Source organism: Stigmatopora argus, chromosome 14 (assembly GCF_051989625.1).
Source record: "Stigmatopora argus isolate UIUO_Sarg chromosome 14, RoL_Sarg_1.0, whole genome shotgun sequence".
In the NCBI taxonomy this organism is placed as follows: domain Eukaryota; kingdom Metazoa; phylum Chordata; class Actinopteri; order Syngnathiformes; family Syngnathidae; genus Stigmatopora; species Stigmatopora argus.
In genome coordinates this window covers 5,401,128-5,424,567 of record NC_135400.1, presented here as the reverse complement: position 1 = coordinate 5,424,567, position 23,440 = coordinate 5,401,128, and the positions used below count along the sequence as shown (strand labels likewise).

Genomic DNA, 23,440 nt, shown 5'->3' with positions numbered 1-23,440 from the left:
CTGTTTTGCAGTAAGAAAACAACCATTACTAGATGAATTAGTATAAAACTGTTTTTTTCTGTATGTATTCATGTTTGTTTTTTGCCTATATAATTTTTCTGAAAATCCACATGTGAATGAATACATTGCTTTTCCATGTCCCCCCTCTGATAATGACGTCCTTTTTTCATTCGTCCACATGCAGGCGACACCCTTTCGGAATGTGCAATCCAGCAGACGATCCTTTGGATTCATACAGTATCTCAGAAATGCCACGTGTGATGATTTTTCTAAATATTTTCCCCTTAAAGTAACACATTTGTACTCCCTATTAAATCCATGAATATGGAGGTGAGAATTGTGAATCGGGGGGCGGCTTATACACGAGAAATTGTAAAATTCAACGATTTTAAGGCAATTTCAAGGATGCGGCTTATACGCGGAGGCGGCTTATATGGGAGAAAATACGGTATGTAAAAAAGTAAACTGTAATACATGTGTTCCTTTCATTAGCCTTTATTAAAAGATACAGCATACAAGATTTGACACCAATATTGAACATTTCAGTGATCGAAACACAATAAGTTGACCGCTGCTGTTCACCTTGCCCTGCTTTAAAGAAGAGTCATTTGAACACTTCACCACCTGTAGTCAACCTTTATGGATATGCCACAGTGTTTTTTTTCTTGTTAAATCACCCACATTTTTACAGTTAAGTTGTATAAAAACAATGAGACACTCTCTTATTAAACCATGCAACACTCGACAAGCCAACATTTACAATTAATCATAGGTTACGATAAATTGAATGAATTCCTCGGTGATGTTCATCAATCATGACAATATTCCTTCTAACGCATGAGTCATTTTTCACTACTGTGGATGAATACATCACACCTAAAAGTATGTCTCCTATATACACTACATATTTTCAAAATTATCTCCATACTCACCAACAAAGGTACACTAGCAGAATCAAATTCGATTGAATAGCCTTGCACTATGTCATGTAGTTCTTGCATTATAAACTAAACCACAACCTAAGAAATACTTTATAGTTCACTTACGACCTCCATAAGAAATCAACTGTGAGCTGAATTTCTTTCAGAATGGATTTTTGATACAGCTCTTTAATCAGATATTATTTTTGATTATGCAAGTGTACATTTACAGCAAACATTGCAGTCAAATTTTGTGTCTTACTATAACATTATTTGTCTTACTCTAATGTGTGTGATTCGTATCAAATCCTAAAACATGCATTTCTTTCTACAATATAGAAATTCCAACTATTCTATTTTAGCCTTTCAATGGTCCAAAAAGCTTCACAAAGACCTGAAAGAACTGCTGCTTTACAAGCAAAACACGTTTCAAAAAGTGTACATTGTGAGGTCAGAGCATCCTGAAGATCATCATTAGCGTTGCACCGATACTATTGGTAACGGGACCGATTAGATTAGATTAGATAACTTTATTCATCCCATATTTGGGTAATTTCACTGTCACAGTAGCAAGAAGGTGAGAATACAGACACAGGAAAAGATATTTCAGACAAATAAATAGATAGTAAATGAGTTAATAAATACATAAATAAATAACCATGTTGCTGAAATATATATATATATATATATATATATATATATATATATATATATATATATATATATATATATATATATATATATACATAAACAGATACGCATAGATGCACATGTATACATACGGTTGGTCTTAACTTGAAAGTAAAGTCGTAAAACTTTAAAGTATGGAGTATAAAAAATGAGGTAAAGTAGCAAGTAAAGTATTAAAAAACAATAAAATGTAAAAGCAAAAGATAAAAAAGCTGTAAAAACACAGAATACGGGTGAGGACTTAGGGAGCTACTGCCACTGGCTGCCGCTTGAACGGCGCCATAAAATGACATTATCGGTATCAGGGAGTAGACAGAAATAAATGAGCAATATATACTTTTCGATAATTCATTTCCAAACCCTAGTGACCGACCAAAGATGGTTGCGAGTAGCAAAAAACGCTACAAATAAAAAAGTAGCGCTTGTCACCCTCCCAAGACGATGATAGACGTCCAATCGTGTGGTGTCCATTCATCCTCTGCTGTGAACTTCAAACTAATTGGACTTCAGCATCGTCAATGGTCGCTAATTAGTTAAGCAGTGTCTGATCAAGCTATGTTATCAGTGATATTTAAGAGAGTATGTTGTAATAGAGTATTAAAATAAAACTTTTGATTTTATTTTTTTCAAAAACGTGGTATCAGTACAATATTGACAACAGTCAATACCACACACCTGTTTATCAGACTATATAACTGGACCAAAAAATGGTATCGATGCAACACTAATGATTTTTTACATTTTTTTTAACATGTGCTAGTTCCATTTTTGTGATCTATCTGATTCCAAAGAATTATGACTTGTAATTACGTACTGCAATAATTACAAAACAATTTGCCATTTCAATATGACGTTGAGACAGTTTATTGTGCATGTCTCTACATTTTCTTTTTCTTCTCTTTCGGATGCTTGTTTATGTTTGTGACGTATTTTGTGCTGCACTCCAATACCGCCAAGCCTGCATATCACAATTTGTAAACCCATAATGTGCAGACCGCATAGGCCACTGGAAATAAGCACAGTAATAGCATCTATTCATTTTTCACAGACATTTTTTTTTGCTTGCAGTTTCATAATATCCACTGTTGCTATGCAATATACGGCAGGTTGAGGAGAATGGCGTCTCGAAACCTTATGATATGGCTATTTCACAATGATTTTAATGTAAAGGGAGACAAGAGGGGATACACTTCTCTAAATGGCCCTTTGTGTTTCAAGAATGCCGCGCACATTGACGCGGATAAGAAAACATGAGGACTATCATGTCTTCAAAAGATGCTGTATACGTAACAAGAAGAACGGGAATGGCGTATTGAAAATATGAAGACGAGAAGAACCTCTAACCGTCCTTCTGGATCTCGAGGTTCCATTCCCAAGCCGAGTAGATGTTCTTGTCATCGTCAGTAAAGTGGGACTCCATCTGATAAAGGCCGCGTGACAACAAGCCTTGAGGTGTCTCATCAGCGGGGAACACAAACTCGTGTTCATTCTCACAAGGAGAGAAACTGCCCATCATATAGGAGACCTTGACCACTGTGAGTGCATGAAAAGTGGCTATTTAGAAAGTGGCTTTATGTGACAAATGAGTGTATACTGCCTTTTTGTTTACCATTAATGCACACAACGATGACTAGCGTTCGGGTGGGTATATACGTCTTAGTTGTGTGCTACACATATGACTAGTAATAATATAAAATTGCACCAGTTAACCCAAAATGCTAAAATAAAGACAAAAAAATCTAAAAATCTTTGACTTGTGTTTTTACTTTGAAGTAGATGGTAAATCAAATTGATAAAGTTAATTAACTCAATCACTGTCATTGACGGTAATTGATCCATATCATGTTGCTGACAGATAAACTGGGTTGGACATCAGTGAGTTGAAATACATAAAGTGGGGCAAATAAGTATTTAGTCAACCACCAATTGTGGAAGTTCTCCTACTTGAAAAGATTAAAGAGGCCTGTAATTGTCAACATGGGTAGACCTCAACCACGACAGACAGAATGTGAAAAAAAAACAGAAAATCACATTGTTTGAATTTTAATGAATTTATTTCCAAATTAGAGTGGAGAATAAGTATTTGGTCACCTACAAACAAGCAAGATTTCTGGCTGTCAAAGAGTTCTAACTTCTAACGAGGTCTAACGAGGTCTCCACTCGTTACCTGTATTAATAGCATCTGTTTTAACTCATTATCGGTCTAAAATACACCTGTCCACAATCTCAATCTCTCAGACTCCAAACTCCACTATGGCCAAGACCAAAGAGGTGTCGAAGGAATCCAGAGACAAAAAGGTAGACCTGCACCAGGCTGGGAAGACTGAATCTGCAATAGGTAAAACGCTTGGTGCTGTCAGGAGGAGCTCGTTTGTCCCTCCTGGCTTGCCGTTAGGCTAGAGCAGCTGCGATTGATTCTTGATTACTTCCTGATGTGGGTATTTAAGCACCACGGAAGTGGTAGTAATTGTCGGATCGTCCTGCGTGACACTGCATACATCACTGCAGAGGTATTGTTTCTCCATGCTCCGGTTTTGTTTCGTTTTGGGATGTACAAGTCGTTGTTATTTTGTAAAGCTTTTTGAGTCATTAAAGTTACTGTCATGAGCACAGTTCGTCCCGCCCCCTCCTGCTTCCCCGCTACTGGGTCCAAATCCCTCCGATCGCGCCACGACGCCTCGGCGCGATCATAACAGGTGTAAAGAAATCAACTGTGGGAGCAATTATTAAAAAATGGAAGACATACAAGACCATTGATAATCTCCCTCGATCTGGGGCTCCATGCAAGATCTCACCCTGTGGCGTCAAAATTATAACAAGAATGGTGAGCAAAAATCCCAGAACAACACGGGGGGGACCTAGTGAAGGACCTACAGAGACCATGGGACCACAGTAAGAAAGGCATCAATAACACAATGCGCCACCAGGGACTCAAATCCTGCACTGCCAGACGTGTCCCCCTGCTGATGCCAGTACACATCCAGGACCGTCCGCGGTTCGCCAGAGAGCATTTGGATGATCCAGAAGAGGACTGGGAGAATGTGTTATGGTCAGATAAAACCCAAATAGAACTTTTTGGTAGAAACAAAGGTTCTCGTGTTTGGAGGAGAAAGAATTCTGAATTGCATCCGAAGAACACAATACCCACTGTGAAGCATGGGGGTGTAAACATCATGCTTTGGGGCTGTTTAAAAATCAAACAATGTGATTTTCTGTTTTTTTTTCTCCACATTCTGTCTCTCATGGTTGAGATTTACCCATGTTGACAATTACAGGCCTCTCTAATCTTTTCAAGTAGGATAACTTGCATATTTGCCCCACTATAAATACATCATGATGAATAATAATAATAATTAGGTAAAAAAGCAGTGAGGCTGCATTGGTCTGGAATATCACTAATTCGTGACTGTAGATTGTTATTGTTATTATTATGATCTGTCAATACACTAATCAGTTAAAACAACAATCAGACCAAGAGGTTCTATTAAATATAACTTCCTAAAGGAAACCTTTGGTTCAAAGGCAAAATGAAGACAAAAGGAACTTACTTTTTACTCCTTTTCTGAAACCCACATGATGGTACTTCAAGCCAGCGACGATCTCTTTGTTCACCTGTACATGCACAGACATCATAAATACGGATTTTTTGTTACTTCACTTTTAAGAAATTCAAACAAACAAGAAACAGTCTTATCATCAAAGCTTTAGAAATTGCTTTGGTGTTTATTACGTACGCAATGGATAAAAAGCTTACTTTTCAAAATTCAGCGATCTAACTGGAGATTTGCACTAAATATTGAGTAGATTCGATTCGATTCAATTAGATAACTTTATTCATCCCGTATTCGGGAAATTTCACTGTCATGGTAGCAAGAAGGTGAGAATACAGACACAGGAAAAGACATTTTAGACATAAATAAATAGGTAATAAATAAATAAGCGTGTTATATATACACACACATTTTCGAGGGGCACAAAAACTATGAGATATTGACTCACTGTGTTCAATAGTTGGCATTGTATTGCTATATTTTACGCTCCAACAGTGAGAAAAAAACAGTGACTCCAACATCTGTTATGTTTCAAAATGATTTGATGGAACAATATTTCATTCTATCTCATGAAGTTGTTTTATTGCTTTTGCCACTGGCATGTACTCCAGAATATTGGGATGAAATTAAGCCTCTATGACGGAGAACTCCTGTCAATCTTGTGAGAACATAATCTTCTTAGATCTTCTTCTAGGGAAATATTAATAATACATACTAACAATGTAAAGCGGCCGCAAGACATTAAAGTCTAGCAGGTGTCGTGACAGCTGTGCCGCCTGATGCTTGAGTTAATAACCACAACATTAAAAACGCTTCGAGCTATATCATAAATTGGGCAAGGCCAGCTTCATACGCTCGGTTTCCACTTACTTTAAAGTGTATTTTGAGTCTGTATTTCACTCCTTCCTGTAAGGTGAAGGTCTTCTCCTTCAGGCTATTTACATCTCCTGGAAGAAAAACAATGCATGACCTCAGCTGTGAAATGGTCTGACTGTAGTCTGACTTCATATGATGACAACATGCTGCATGATCTAAGGAAGGAATAGCGAACAAGTTAGAGACACAAAGAGCTAAAATTTTAAACTGAAAGAGGCAAAGAGCCACACCCGAGGCGATGATTGCCCGTCCCTTACGTTAGAAGCAGCATGAAAAAAATATTTTTTAAATAGAAATTTTAGTTTTTAATGGGCCCTGATAAATGTGAGTGTGTTTTAAGAGAGAATTTAAATAAGAGAAAAATGAAACAAGGCAAAGAGCCACAGTATATGCAAAATATGATAACAAGCAAAGAGCCGCATTCATTTTGTCCGGGAGCCGCATGCGGCTAGAGAGCCACGTGTTCGCCCCTGATCAAAGGCCTCGTTAATTCTTTCATATAGGACAGGGGTGTCAGACTCGGGTTGGTTCGCGGGCCGCGTTAACATCAACTCGATTTCATGTGGGCCGGACCATTTTAGATAAACTTAGATAGACTTTTTATAAATGGATTAAAAGAACCGGATTAAAAGCCCTGAATATTCTGTTTTTTTATAGATCTAAAACAATGTTTATTTTAGCTTTTTTAAATATATTTTTAGATTTTACAAAATGATTTTTGAACTAAAAACACAGAAAAAAATGATTAAAAAATTACAATTATTGATTTAACAGGGGGAAAATCAGGAAATTTAATATACATCTATACTCTTCATTTTAATTTGATCCTAAAACAGAAAGTCGGCACTCATGATTTACTTTCCCGGGCCACACAAAATAATGACACATGTGATATAGGACAACACATCTAGGATGAATTGAGTTCCAGGACATAATAATATAAACATTTACATGAAGAAAAACACACCGCAACTGTAAATCTAATTGAACTGCCACATAGGAAATACTACAAAATGAAGCGATTACAGTCAAGTAGAAGAAATTTGGGAATTTATAGTGCCCCAATAAATATACAATATAAATTCAAAGTTTAAATTCTGGTCTATTTACAGTACTCATACAATTGATTAGTTATTTACTACCTACCAGAATTCTTCTTTTCATTTTTATCTAAATATTGATCTGTTTCTCGCACCGAAAATGTATGATTTTTCCTAACATTGCTGTTTTTTAAATTCACCAAATATTTAGAAGCATCAAATATGAAATGCTTTTGCTAATAATTTCCCATTTTGCCCTTTGTTGTACTGTTTTTCCCATTTATTGTCGTGTTTTTGTAATACATCTTAAATCTATGATTTATCTACAATTATTGAATTTGCGGCAGCCCGGTGTAACAGTGGTTAGCAGGTCGGCCTCACATTTCTGGGGTCAAGGGTTTGATCCCAGGTAGGTTTGCCAGTGAGGTATACAGCCTATTTAATATACTATTTGGAAAAAATGTAATCATTCAATGCCAGACATACACGTTCAAATGGATTTGACGTTGCTGGCTGTCAATGGCAGTAAATGAGTTAACTTTGTTTGGCTTTGGGCTTGAATGGCTTTGCACTGAAGGGGAAAAGGAACTTTTAAAAGCAATCAGAAATGGATCCACTGCTTAATCCTTTTATATCTCAATTTAAATCGGAGCATTGGTCCTGAGTGCTTCCTAATGGACAGTGAAACAGGAAGTACGATAGGGGAATGAGGCTCATAAAAACAGTGAGGATGTGTTGATAACACACGCAGACACATGCACACCCTCACGTCCATGTTAAAAATTGATGTTCAACTGACACATTTAGACAATTAAGTAATATAATACATACATTATTTTAAAATTTTAATGGTAAATCTGTACTTTCACTTTATCGCATATGTTCTCATTCCAAAGTGTTAAATTATTCGACCGTGAGAAGATTTGTGGCACATTTACTCTACCCCCCCTTCTCAACCCCTCAATTCCCTCTCTCCATACATTTTTCCTGTCTCGGGAGGCACGGAGAAGAAAGAAGATGCTGAAACTAGGTCATGCTGTCTCGCTATCTACTCAGACATGCTGTACATATAACATATGCACACACATGCATACTGCTTATCTGATTTTTGAGAAATAATTTCAGGCAGTGGGATGATATGGTGTCATTTACTACATCGCTTACTGTTTTTACCTCCTTTAGTTTTATGGGCAGCAAGCAGTGGACACCCTGAATTGATTGACAGCCAATCGCAAGCCACGAGGAGACAGACAACATTTCACGCTCCCACTTGGGGCAATTTAGAGTGCTCAACCAGCCTACCCTGAATATTTTTGGGATGTAGGAGGAAACCAGAGTACCCAGAGAAAACCTACGTAAGCACACTACACACAAGAAGGTCAGAACGCATCGGGGATTGACCCCTCGATTTAGGAACTGAGAGGCGGACGTGATCACCACTCATCCACCGGACCGCCCGTTGCCAATGATAGGCATCCAATTATATGTCTATTTTGATTCTTCTTCCTTCTGGAGCCTATTCAAACCCAGGAACCCAAAACTGTAAGGCCGACGCGGTAACCACTCATCCGCCGGGTCGGCCATTCTTCTTCTGTAAATTGAAATTAATTTATCACCAGGAGACGTCCAATCCATTTTAACTGGGAACAATGTTCCCTCTAATTTTTCGTTGGTCTGAGCAGAAAGTCAACCTCCCTGAGCGCACTGAGTACCAGTGTGAGCGACATCATCGGTACTCGGATGATTCGCCTAAAGACGTTTCGCCGACGGACGTTTGACAGACGGGCAGGTCGCCGAATGGACGTTCCGCCGAACGTTCATTCGGCCGAACGGAGGTTTCGCCGAAACGGGATTCGCGCGCTCGCCCCGCCCCCGGATCGTGTGTGTACAAGTTTTTCAACCTCGGCCCGCGGGCCATATACGGCCCATTAGGATTTTTAATCCGGCCCGCCGCCGGTGTTGGTAAAATGTCGCGATGATGTCGCGATGGAGGCAAAAAAATGTCCATATACGTCCATTTGCCAAACGGCTCAAAATGCTCTCAAATTCGGTCAAATCCAGCTGAAAACAGCGTTTAATGATTAAATACAAATACTAGTATTTGTATTTAATCATTAAACTAACAAATACTAGTATTTGTATTTAATCATTAAACACTGTTTGAACGAAAGTTCATTCGGCGACCTGTCCGTCTGTTAAACGTCCGTCGGCGAAACGTCTTTAGGCGAATCATCCGGTCACGACATCATCATTGCTCGCTATGGGCACACCAGTATCACACCTGCCACAAGCAGGTGCATGTCAATGTTCCCTCTAATTTTTCATGTAAAACATGCTGTAAAACACGAAAAACATAAGTGGACAGAGCTACTGCCACTGGCTGCCGCTTAAACGGCGCCATCATGGGGAAAGGGGTAAAAAAAAAAAACATCAGATTTTTTTTTTTACTGCGTGCCATATGATTGCTGCTGCGCAGAGAAGACGAGAGTAGTGCGCAATTGCGCACGCGCGCAGCTTAGAGGGAACATTGACTGGGAAAGTGTCTGGTGAATTCATTATTAGTTGACGTCCAATCCAACAGTAGACATTCGTTCATTCAGTTCCACCACTCCCGCTTCAAAAGGTGTCTATTGTCATCAAAGGCAGTCAATTAATGAATTTATTATTTGGGGTTTTGTATTCAGAATTTATTTTTAAATCACAATGACTGTAATTATGACAGTCCTGCTCCCCAAATGTGAAGACGACCACAAAAAATGAATATCCACACCACTGTATTTACATTTAAGTCGCCCTGCAATTGTTGGACCACTGATTCAAGTTGTCCCCGGTCTGGTGGCCATATTTAGCCCCTCGGACCCTTGTGAGGAAAAGCGATTCAGATAATGAATGAATGCTGTAATATATAAAAACTGGGCAGTGATCCAAGGCCACTGTATTTAATTTTTTACTAGACACACATTTCTGCAGATGCAAAAAGTTTTTATTATTACCAGGGACACAAAGTATATTCCACTATCAACCATCACATATTGAGAGCAGTATCCATGTATCATTTCCATCTGAAGGTAATCAGTCCAAGATTGTGCAATTCAGCAAACATCACATTGCACATAAAAAGATGCCTGTTTGGTAGTAGTGGACCATCAGGGCTTGCAAGGCCTTCTCTGCTGGCCTAAAAAAATATCTGAATCATAGACTGATGTTAATTATGTTTTGTCCATGAATACTTATTAAATACTTCCAAATTGTCTGTCAGGTTCCTTTTATTGCTTTTCCCTTGGTTGCGCTGCTTCCAGATGTGTTTTCATATTTAAGCTTCTAACCAATCACATTTCAGCCATTATTTGTTGCCAGGGTCAAAAATCTGCCTTGAGGCCTTCACAATCAGTTCTGCAGGCTCTGCTGCATAAAACAAGCATCGATAAAACTGTTGCTTTAACCAATCCGATTTCCAGTTGGCGACACCAAGGCATTCTCGCAGGCATAGGGATACGTCATCGCTTTCACCAACTATGACTGGCTAGTGATAGAGTGGACTAGCCAGAGCTACCAAACTGTATCTGGAGCGAGCTGCACAAGCAAATATATTGTTGTTTTGATTTAATAGCGGTTTTGTCAACCCGCAATGGCTGAAGGAGAAAAAGAAATGGATTTGTTTGCAGATTTACTTTCCAAGCCATTTTCAAGACGGACTTTTCAAGAAAAAAGAGCTGGACATCATTAAGAAAGGTCGGACAACGCCGAAGCAAGCAAGCCTGTCACAGCTGGGAACGAACATTTTCAGCACTAAATCGAATAAAAACTTATGGCAGAAATATGACAGGACAGGCTCGACTTTCAGCATTAGCTTCGCTGGCGATAGAAAAGAAGGAGGATGGATTTTGTGTACAGATAAAAAGCATTTTTGGTGACTAAAATTTGGCTATATTCTTAAATGATATTTCAATTGTATGAGGTTATTATTGATGCTTTTTTATATGTGTTGCAGTTGTAGCTGCAGTAAAGGTTTTATAGCCATAAAATAGTTTTATAAGGTTGGATTGATTCAGACATATCACTGAAGGCGTCGGTTTGACATTCACGGCCCGCCACTGCTGTTTGGATATGTCCATTTGCAAGACAGGAAATAGTTTCAGTTGGTTTTGCTTAGCAAATGTAACCAAGGAAATGTGTGAAATGTGAAACTCATCTTGTAAGCAAATACCTGTACAGTGCATGAATACATGCATAAATGCAGGCCAAACATACCTCACGATAACCTCCCTAGCTGCTGCCTCCGCTCGTGCCCGCAGGAAAATGTCAATAATGCCCACTAAGCAAACATTTAGCTCTCTCGCTACCACTCTCTGTCTCTCTCTGGACACACCCAATGCAGACATTGTGTTAGTGAATGCAGCACAACCTGGTGAGATGCCTTGCTTTAGGGCAGCCCTGTAATTTATGCATCTAGCAGCGTGGAGAAATAACAAGTAGTGTTGCAGGATCAACACCGATATGGTACTAAATTGATATAATTTATCTGGGGGAGTCCTGAGATATAATATGCCATTATTTGAAATGTAGTTTTTGTGACCAGTTCTCTTTATTGGCTCAAGAAAAGGCGAGATTCTCGTTATTCTGACTCCATTTTTAAAGCCTTCATTGCCTCCACCCAAAGTGGGCGTTAACCTTAACATTTGTTGAGGTAAAAGATTCTCATATATCACCTTTCTTTCAACTAAAGGAAAATGATGTCTAGACAGGCCTAGAATGATCAAATTAGTAAAAACGTCACAATTGCCAGAACATAGCTAAATTGTTTATACAACAAACACCCAGAGTTACCAGCTGTTTTTCACACATTGTTGTGAAGAGTTTGCCTAAACAAAATGATCAAATTAGTGGCTATCACTTTGGTACACAAACCATTAAGTTAATACTTTTGATAGAAAATAATTTATAACATTCACAACTGGTGAACGCTCTACCAAAGATGCAGGCCACTGTATTTTTTTTTTTTTAAAGTGCACTTGTCACCCTCAACAAGATAATGATACAAATTTAATCCAATGGTGTCCAATCTAGCGTCTGCTGTGAATGGAAATAAATTCATCACTAGTGCACGCCCAATACATTTGAAGCGGGACGGTTCGTGCATTCGATGAAATTGGACGAAATGGACTCAAGCACTGTCAATAGGTGACAATGAATGAGGTACTGTGTACTGACCAAGCCTTGACAGGGAGTACTGTATGATCAAGTTGGAATGCAGTATAAATTGGGTTAGACGTGTGAGTCCTGTTTCAACATTGGATGATACCACACAGACAGGAAATCGATACCGGGGGCTCAAAATGGGTTTGGTGCCACATTAGTAACAACTAACAAGTAAGAAATAGAAAGAAGTACTCCATGCTGTCTACCTGTTGGGTTGATGGTGACTGGTCCAGGGGCCCCATCAAATAACAAGGTTAGTTTGGTCACCTGGACATTTGGGCCTGAGAAGTCTGCACAATATCACAAATATTAAATCCACATTTAAATTTGCTTAAGGGTTATAATCCATTGAACATTAGGATATATACCAGGGGTGCTCAAACTTTTTTACCCCAAGATCTATATATTTCACAGAGTCAACCTCCTGCAATTTACCTTTTTTCTGAGCCCCCGACAAAGTTTAGTTATGCATGTTGTCAAATCACCTTACTTTAGTTCCAATGCGAGTTAGTATATCAACATGTATGGAAGTAGGAGGGAACAGGAGTGAAAATCCACTCCCCATTCATGCTCCAGCTTACTGCAAACATGTCAAATTTATAATCATCGACCTTTGGAAAGCAACAGACTGACTCGAATCTTGTTGCCGTGCGATCTACCAATTGTAACTAGGCGAGCTACTGGTAGATTGCAATCGATGTATTGAGCACCCCTGATATATACATTTTGTAGTAGTGGTTGTTTCTTCTAGTCTGTGTTTTCTCCTGATATCAGTTGTCAGCCTGACTGAGCAATATGAAGTATGTGTGTGCATGGAATCAGAACTTAATGACTTCAACTGCAGTTGTTGTATTGATTGAATTAGAGCTGCAGAGAAACGGCCAGAGGGATGATTCGTAACACCACACGCATACAATATGTACAGTGTACACACCAGTCATTATTGGTCGGCTCCCCAGCAACGTCTGCTTATATTTCACCAGACTCTCATCGTCTTTGTCCAGATCCCGAATCTCCTGCAGAGTTTTCTGAGCTGGAGGATTGTAGTTGAGGTTCCTGTCATCTTCTTCCTCCTCCAAGGCGCATTCCCTCTTTTCCATCAGGAATCCTTGCACAAGAGAGGATGGAAATTCAGACAAAGATTAACCAGCTAATTTAGTGTATTTTCTCGGATATTGAGCCGTACCCTTAAAATTCCCTTAAAATTGTTGAATTTTACAATTTCTCTCCTATAAGACGCCCCCCATGATTCAGAATTTTCACCTCCATATTAGTGGCTTTAATAGGGAGTACAAATGTGTTACTTTGAAGGGAAAATCTTGAGAAAAATCATCGCACGTGGTATTTCAGAGATACTGTATGAATCGAAAGGATTGTCTGCTAGATTGCGCATTACGAAAGGGTGTTTCCTGCACGTGGAGGAATTAAAAAAGGAAGTCACGCTAGTAGTTCAATCAGGAAGTGTGTCCAAGTCTCTGCATGCAATAAGATGAGATACAAATTACTGTTAGGTTTGAGTTGGTATTGTTATTTCATTGTTTTCTCCTTGTGTTCATATGTTCACTTTCCTACTCTTGTTTGTCCCTGCTGACTTGCCGTTCCGCTCGCACAGCTGCGTGTCATTGATAATTAATTCCTGTTTTGTCTATTTAAACCCCACAAATTATTTTGTCATTTGCCGGATTGTCTGATGATTACCATGCCATGTTTCCCCATGCCTCGTTCCTCATTTTTCCGAGTGTCTCTCCTCTTCAGGTTAGTTTTGTTATTTCGACGCCAAGTCTTTTGTTCCTTTCTATTGCTTCCAGTTTAAGTTATTAAAGTTTCGTTTGAGTACTACTTCCCTCTCCTTGCCTGCTTCCCTGCAGTTGGGTTCATGGCTCATATTTTAATGATCGACCGCAAGACCTTCGATTAACCTTAACAACTATTGGGAGTGTTGACATGGTAAACACTACAAACACATGTCTCAAGGCTATTCACGTCTAGGCAGTCAGAGCACGTTTAACTTCCGGTAAAAGGCAAGATGGCGGTGCCCTGAGCGAGCAATGGCAGGCACAAGTCAGTGGGATTTTTCACATTTTATGCGAGATACGGTTTATGTTTTTCTTGAATTTCATTCATAGACGTCAAAATATATTTTTTAGTGTTTTATCTGTTTATCTTTTCTGTATTTTAAAATAAATGATCGTATCAGCCGCACTGTCTTGCGTTATGCCCTTTCGTCTTTGTCACCTTCAAGTCTAATTTGTACCCTTGATTTAGTCATCATTTTTTGGAGTTACAAATATGGCTTATATGCGAGAAAACTTGATAATACCCTTTCAATCATTAGTTAGACATAATCTTCTATTATATCTCTTACAGACAATTACTTCACCAAATGTTACCTTTTATTCATATGATATGCACAGATAATCTCTCATCTTATTTTCTGAAACGCTTTATCCTCATTAGGGTCGCGGAGGGTGCTGGAGCCAATGCCAGCTGTCCCTGCGGCCTCACAGCTCTGGGTTGAAATCCAGGTCACGTCGACCTGTGTGGAGTTTTCATGTTCTCCCCGGGCCTGTGTGGGTTTTCTCCAGGTACTCTGGTTTCCTCCCACATTCCAAAAACATGCATGGTAGCCTGATTGGACACTCTAAATTGCGTCTAGGTATGGGTGTGATTGTGCATGGTTGTCCTTTGTCACCTTGTGTGCTCTGCGATCGGCTGGCCAGAGATTCAGGGTGTCCCCTACCACTGGCCCACAGTCAACTGTGATAGGCTCCAGCACCCCCTGTGACCCTAATGAGGATAAAGTGGTTCATAAAATGGGATGAGATGAGATGGTGTTTTACTGCTTCTACACGACAGTCTTTTTTCATTGCAATAAGAGAAAAATGGTTATCAGTGTCATACTCGCATTTTAATATGAGCCTAATGAGAAAGTTACAGTGACATAGTTTTCTTTCAATATGTTTGTTCGCACACCACAGCTGTAGCATGAGCACATCTTTAGTGTTTCCTTATCTTTTGCTCTGTGAACCAATTTACTCTTTGTGTGATTATTTCAAGCAACAAAAACAGGTATAAATTTACACATTGCATACACTAGAACTGAGACTACTACTCACTGTTTACACTTGTATCTCAGTTGTAATGAGACCATCATCACACATCCTCTCAGCATGTTGGAGGTAATTGGATGACAGGAAGTAGACAAACACTCATATGGTGTGAAAAAATGTGCATAGTCACTCTGTCTTATAGAGTCAGCCTACTTATTAGTTTAATGTGTTCTGTCTCAAACACACAGACAGACAGACAGACACACACACACACACACACATACACACACACGTAGCCCTGCACCGTTTGCTTACAGCAGCACCACACCCATTCTGTGCCAAACATGGTTGCCTTTGTCCATCGCCATAGCAACCGTTTCAACTCCCTTTGCGATGACATCACTCCTTTCACTCGCAGCCTCTTTGAATGCGACTGAACGTACACATTGGCCACATCAATTATTACTTGAGATAATATGGCATCCATCTAAACGTATAGCGAGTGTCATGCGCAGGGTTGCTAGAAGATCGAGGCCGAGTGTTGGGGCAGATTACCTGTCAATCAAATGGCTGACATGTACAGACCCGACCGGATTGACATTTCTTGGTCATACTGTCTGGAAAACTGACTCAATTCCAGATTTCTATTAAATGCTACATGTTTTAAATCAACAAGGTTTATATCAGCGAGATGATGAAATGTATATTTTCATCATAATGTAACACTTATTTCACAGGTTAGTTGTTATCCGACAGAATTAGACATAACAATAAAAAAGCTTGTGTTTCTCTGTAGGAAAAACTGCTAAAATCACGACACTTTAAGAATAAGAGGTGGGCAAACCTCGAGGGCCACTTTAGGTGCAGGTATTTATTCCAACCGATCCATCACAGATAGTTTAACCGATGAGGTTTGAAGCATCTGACTGCAATCCACTGATTGCACTTCCAAGATACCAAATTCGTGCATGTTCAGTATTTTACCGTAAATAAAACGGAGTGTTTTTTCCTGTGCGCGTGAACTGAAATGACAGTTCCATACTTCAGCAACAATGTTCATTCGCAACTCTTCTTGCCAAATCAAACTGTGCTCGCCAAAAAGGAGACCTGCTTGGTTGCATGACAAATTAAGAGACTGAGTGAGTGTTGCTGCTGGCATTTTTTCGTTAAATCAACATGTGCAAAGTCAACATGCATTTTGGCAAGCAACAGATGGCTTTAGGGTTTGGAGCCAGAGAGCGAGAGAAAGGATATTTATATGAGAAAGCAGAAGAATGGAACACTGATAACAATGACATACTTTAAGTAGTCTTGAATAAACATGCTGTATAAATCACCAGCTAAAATAATGGCTGTTTGACATTATTAAATGGATTCTGAACCCACTAATAATTTTTATTAGACAATGCTGTTTTAACAGATACATTTTAAGTCACCATGACATCCACTTAGTAAGATTTGGTACTATAATTAATTGCTTTGCTAATATTGGAATGAGTTGAGAAATGTCCTTTCCCAGCCACCTCTCATCCGCCCACACACTTAGCACCGACTTGCCCCGAGGCTGTGTGCTGAGTCCACTACTCTTCTCGGTCTACACACAGAACTGGAAACCCATGCACCCTAAAAACATCACTGTGAAATTTGCAGATGATTCAACAGTAGTGGGGATGGTCACAGAGGGGAATGAGACGGTACTCGGACGTTTCGTCGAAAGACGTTTGGTCCCCGGACGTTTGGTTGACCGGACGTTTGGTCGACCGGACGTTTGGTCAACCGGACGTTTGGTCGACCGGACGTTTGGTAGAACGGACGTTTGGTCGCCGGGTTGTTTCTCTTGAAACCAGCTTTCAAAATTATAATCATGAGAGAGAGAGAGTGAGTTTAATATCTAAATATATAATATCAAAATATCAACAGTAAACTCTCTGCCATAATTTGACAGCGAGCGAACCCGGCGACCAAACGTCCGTTCTACCAAACATCTCTTCTACCAAACGTCCGTTCTACCAAATGTCCGGTCGACCAAACGTCCGGGGACCAAACGCCTTTCGACGAAACAGCCGGTCACGGAATGAGACGGCCTCCAGAGATGACGTCCTTAGACTCAGTGAGTGGTGTGCTCTCAACAACTTGGCGCTGAACGTTTCCAAAACCAGAGTACTCATCCTGAACCTCTTACGGAACAAAGCCTCTCCTGACCCCCTGTATATTACGGCGACTGTGTGGAGCGAGTAGAGACTTTCAAATTCCTATCTCTGCTGACCTCACTTGGGCAGGAACACCACAGAAGTCACAGCAGAGGCTCCATTTCCTGAGAGTACTCAGGAAGGAGCAACTAACCAACACCAACCTGCACAGGGTGACAAACACAGCCAGAAAGATCATCAACTGCTCCCTACCTCCCTTGTCCGCCATCTACAAATCCTGGTGCCTAAAAAGGGCAAAGAGCAACATCCACCTCTTCAACATGCTGCCATCTGGCAGGCGCTACAGGACCATAACAGCCAAAACAAACAGACTCAAAGACAGTTTCTTCCCAAGACCATACTCAACTCGAGTTCTGCACCTAGGAGGACCTACCGTATTCATTCGAGTATAACGCGCAAAATTTTGTAACATAGAACTGAAGCAAAGTTCGTGTACGCGTCATACAATGCTCTCCGCCTGTGACGTAAAGCCTGTCTTTATCTACCAGATTGGGCGCGAGAGCCCGTTCTATTGGCCGGTGCTCACACTTAGAAAAAAGAACTCAGGAAGAATGGAATCAATTGTTTGGTGAATCTGATGACGATGAATCCGACTTGAATCTGACTATTTATTCATTTGACCATTTATTCATGTTGACTACTTATCTTTGTTGACTACACAATATATTGATTAATTATGTACTAATCTGTTGGTTATTTATTAATTATTTGTGAACTTCATGGTGAAGCTTTAAATCTCATTATACTTGAATAATGACAATAAAGGCTTTCAATTCAATTCAAGAAAATAATTATATTTTAAGGGTTATTATCAAGCTATTTTTTGACATTGGATTTACACATCAGTTGTGGTGTCAAACTGAAAAAACGAAGCAGTAGAACATTTTTAATAAGGAACAAATCTCTAACTGAATGAAACAGGACTAGTTCTTTCAGTGCCATTGTTCATAATAGAGGTCACATTTCATTCTTCTGCTTTGAATTTCATAAGTTTAGTATTGCTAGTAAAGAGGTGTAGTGGGAGGGGTGGCAGAGAATAAACGTGTCCCTCTTCAAATTGATTTGACGGCTAAATGAGTTAAGATGAGAGTTAGAAATGGCTGCTCCTTATTTTTTAGCAGGGAATATATTTCCTAAATTGTGATATTTCTTTGATCTATATACTCCTCCAGGCCAAGTTCCTCTGCTTTAAACTAAATCCCTAACAAGATACGTGGGATGAAGTAGTCCCAGCTTGTACAAATCCAAAAGACACAAAAGAGAACAAAATAAAATTCCAAAGCAATGAATTCATAAAGGAATGTAGTCCTATGCGATCTCTCCCGCTCTCTCTCTTACAAAATAAAGTGAATGGTGAGGCTGTCATAATTGTTGTGCCATGAATTAATTAATTTAAAAAAATCATGGCATATTTTATTATATATATATATATATATATATATATATATATATATATATATATATATATATATATATATACGTATATGCGGCCCAGTGGCACGGCTCCAGCACCCCCCGCGACCCTAATGAGGTTCAGAATATGAGATGAGATAATATATATAGAGATTCATCTTCTATACCGCCTATCCTCGAAAGGATTGTGGTTGAATCGCCCACCGAGTGGGAATCGAACCCAGACTGCCTGCTCCAATATATAAAAGTATGTAATCCTATCGCATATATGCATATGCATATATATATATATATATATATATATATATATATATATATATATATATATATATATATATATATATATATATATATATATATATTCAATTCAATCAATCCCAGCTGATTCAACCACAATCTTTTCGAGGATAGGCGATATATATATATATATATATATATATATATATATATATATATATATATATATATATATATACATATATGTATATATATGTATATATATATAAATATATATAATACATTATTAATTGATTAGTGAAACATTATTAGAACAATTATGCCAGCCTCATCATTCACTTTATTTTGTAATTGACGTTAGATGTATGGAGTGCTGCTACCTAAAACTATCCAGTGTAAGCAGATGCAGTACTGTAGTATATACATATTTTTCCTCAAATGTGACCATATCTAATAGTCTACAAATACTTCTGACCAGCGCTTTTCACTTTTAAAGCTGTTGTATATTTGATTATCAGAATATCAATGCAGCACTACATGCAAGAGAGTCGTATTTCACCATTGTGCGGCTTTCACTAAAACAACATGACAACAAGACCACCATCGATCAGCTCAGTTTCTAGATGCATCGTCAGCCCTCTAACCGGCCCGTCGCCTCACATCTTCGGCGCTGAGTCACACACGACACACATGACATGAATGACATACAGTACTCCAACCTCTCTTTATTACACAAACCTCCAACACAACCATGTGGTTCAATAAGGTTTTATTATTATGGCGCACTTGTCGATACTGTTTACGACCGGGGGAGGAAATGCAGCTAGTTCTCACTTGGTATTTAAATTAGATTTTAGCAGCAACACATAAAGGCACGTATGAGACAAAATGAAGCCCTAGGGGCTGTGTAGTTGAAATTTTGAATTACGATTCAACCACTCCTTTAGGGTCTTTTGGACTGGAACAGTTTATGAATTTAACATCAAAACTAAGAGTTGCTTTTGGGTTCCACCAAATATGCGTGTGTGAGCCACAGTGTGAAAGAAGGATTAATGAGTAAAATATGGCAGGTGATAGTAAAGACACAATAAGGAAGTAGATGAGAACATTATTTTAAATAATTAAAAAGTAGTGGTGGATGGGAAAGAAAACGCTTGGTGGACATTTTCTCTATTAATATCGTGTAAAATGATTGACAGAGGCAGTAGCGAGGAAATTAAGGGTGGGGCTCAGTGTGAGGAAAGATGGGTTAAAATGAAGGAGGAATAGAATCACCTTCACAGAGTTTGGCTGTGGAAAACTACCTTTTTTATTGCTTTTTTGCTGCATCATGATCGTTATAACAACCGTATGAAATGAAATGTGCTTAGCTCTCAAAAGTGCTGTCTTCAAAGCATGTCTGTGGTTTTTATTGCAAGCTAATGTCTTTTGTTGTGGCGAGCAGCCGAACGAAGTGCTTTAAATGCAAACATTATTATGCAAAAATGCTCACAATAAGTCAGCAAATATGATGATGGAACAAAAGATTCACATCCTGAAACAGAACTGTGATGCAATATATGTATATATGTATATAATAAGTACATTAAAATAGCAATCATAAAAAAACACAAACTTTAGTACTAAATTGAAGTATGAATTGGAAAAATCCTAAATTAAAAAACACATTAACAGCTGTGGTGTGCAAAGAAAACTATGTCACTGTAACTTTCTCATTAGGCACATATTAAAATGTGAGTATAATACTGATAACCATTTTTCTCTTATTATTGCAATAAAAATAGACTGTCGTTTAGAAGGATTAATACACCATCTCATCTCATCTCATTTTCTGAACCGCTTTATCCTCATTAGGGTCGTGGGGGGTGCTGGAGCCAATCCCAGCTGTCTCCGGGCCAGAAGCAAGGAACACCCTGAATCGGCGGACAGCCAATCGCAGGGCACAAGGAGACAATGGACAACCATGCACACTCACACCCATACCTAGGGGCAATTTAAAGTGTCCAATCAGCCTACCATGCTTGTTTTTGGAATGTGGGAGGAAACCGGAGCACCCGGGGGAAACCCACGCAGGTCCGGGGAGAACATGCAACTCCACACAGGTGGACGTGACCTGGATTTGATTTAAAGAAAATACCAATAGAAGCAAATTTTAAAAATTCATTCTTTCATTTTCTGCTTATCCTCACAATGGTCGTGAGGGAGCCTATCCCCAGCTGATTTTGGGACACCCTGATTTGGTGGCCAGCCAATCGTGGGGCAATTGTAAAAATTAAAGATGAAAATGAAATAATAATGAATATATTTTTGGGAAAAAGACAAGGATAAATCTACTACTACATTTTTCTTTTGTTAAATTAATATATTTCTGAAAGAAATTAATTTTCATTTTTTAAAATATTGATTTGTTTTTAACTACTTTCCTACATATAACTTTATTTCTTATACTTGATGTTTCTGATTTTCTATTCAAGAATTTTTTGCTGTATTTTGTCCAATTGATTTTTCTATATATAGCATTTTTCTTAACATTCTTTTTATGTACTGAAGTGTTCCTCCAAAGCTTTATTTTTTATTTGTCAATGCAGGCATCACCTAAATTGAATCTGGATGACTAGCTGTGAAAGCCCAACTTTTACCTCCATTGACAGCACTAGATGTCAACATGAACAAGCATGAACTTAATTCACCCCTCCCAATTAAAACAACTAATGACTAACTAATCAATATAAGTATATCTAATCAGTATAACTAATCAAATGCAGTCTGAGCTAAACAACATGAAGTTCCATGTATAAGCTTTTGAGATCCTTTTTCTTTAGAATCATCGTCAGCTTCAATTAATGTGTTTTTTTAAATACCAATGTCACTAAAGCAAACATGAATGGATACTAAAAGAAATACCAGTGGTTAAACTATATGTGCGGTCAAAATTTCCAGGTCAGAGGTCCAAAACCTGGTTCCAGCCTTCCTGTGTGGACCAAATACTATATACAATATATGCAAGGTTAATTAAAGTCTCCTAAATAGACTCCAGTGGGTTGGATGAATGAAATTACATTTCAGGTTGACACAAAAGACCAGTAAAAAAACTGCTTGTTAAAATAGCAAAAATACCAATTGGACTCCATAAATTAAATCCCAGAGTTCCACATAGCTAAAACTAACACGGGAAGGACCATATTCATTGAACTTTTGATTGCTTGGCTTAGCTTTTTCTCTGTTGTGTCTTATTCTCATAACATCCAGGTGATTACATCAATGTCATCTTTCTTCCACCCCACAGTCCTCTGCACTCACTTGTATAGGGGGAAACCCCGAAACCATCTGTCACTGTTCAACCCTGCTGCAGAGAGGCCGTGAAACACAGGCAGCCACACAAACACTCACAAAGCGGTTTCAGAAGTTGGTGACATCATTTGTGGGGTGGATACAGTACCATCTCATTGGTACACACCTAAAAAAAATACTTGCACGTGAAACAAAATCTCTTTGGACATAGGAACACAACTCTGAACACATACATCCTACATATAGATAGATATATGCAATACAATTTGTATGTAGTTGTATGAGCCGAACCACAATGATGCAAGGAGACAAACACACTCACACACATGTGATCAATAGCTATTGATTTGCTATCTTTGACTTGTCTTGGCAACATTTCACGTCGGACATAAAAATGTCCACACCCTCCACAATTGAGACATACGGTATCGGCGTTGGTGCACGCACACGTTTAGAGCATAGATGGACGTCCTTCAGACTACTCATAACTTAAACATCAAATTAAACGGAATTATGAAGCTGTCTTTGAGACATTGCGGATGATATTGAATGGGTGAAGTTTTAAAGTACAAGTTACAGAAGCCTACACGCACACACACACGCGCACGTGCACGCAAATCCATTTCTATGACCTCACCTCTGTAGCACATAGTTAGCCACAGCAGCTCCAGCACTTGCCCCCCAAACTCACAGGCATCCACTCCCAGCATCCTGCCTCTCTGTGGGGCTGCGGTCAACGTGACAACTGGGTAGGGAAGAACCGGTGAAGCAGGGAACCTCCACAGGTAGCAAGAAGGGGGGGAAAAAAGTAGAGCATCCACTAAAGTGTTGAAAGGAAAATGACGAGGTCAGACGTGCATGTTCCTCCTGGCAGTTAAATACAAGAAAATGTAGGTTTTTTTTTTTCAGAAAAATGAATGAATGTGGAGGTCTGAGGCAGAGGCACGGAGGTTATCCTTGGGT

General features: G+C 39.0%; 1 protein-coding gene across 1 annotated transcript; it reads right to left on the bottom strand.

Annotated features, from left to right (window-relative positions):
- Positions 1 to 479: 479 nt before the first annotated feature.
- arhgdig (Rho GDP dissociation inhibitor (GDI) gamma) lies at positions 480 to 23,440 on the bottom strand. The gene is made up of 6 exons (XM_077619811.1): positions 23,115 to 23,440; positions 13,211 to 13,384; positions 12,483 to 12,566; positions 6,032 to 6,108; positions 5,159 to 5,222; positions 480 to 3,143 (listed from the first exon to the last, which is right to left on the bottom strand). The coding sequence occupies exons 1-6, from the start codon at positions 23,185 to 23,187 to the stop codon at positions 2,950 to 2,952; spliced, it is 666 nt and encodes a 221-aa protein (XP_077475937.1). The 5' UTR covers positions 23,188 to 23,440; the 3' UTR covers positions 480 to 2,949.

Bases quoted from the DNA above. Each gene is read 5' to 3' on its own strand.
- arhgdig (XM_077619811.1), bottom strand. From the start codon at position 23,187: ATGCTGGGAGTGGATGCCTGTGAGTTTGGGGGGCAAGTGCTGGAGCTG. The intron at 12,567-13,210 runs GTGTGTACACTG...GATATTGTGCAG, and splicing joins GAGCCGACCAATAATGACTG to ACTTCTCAGGCCCAAATGTC. The intron at 5,223-6,031 runs GTAAGTGGAAAC...GTGCATGTACAG, and splicing joins GACTCAAAATACACTTTAAA to GTGAACAAAGAGATCGTCGC.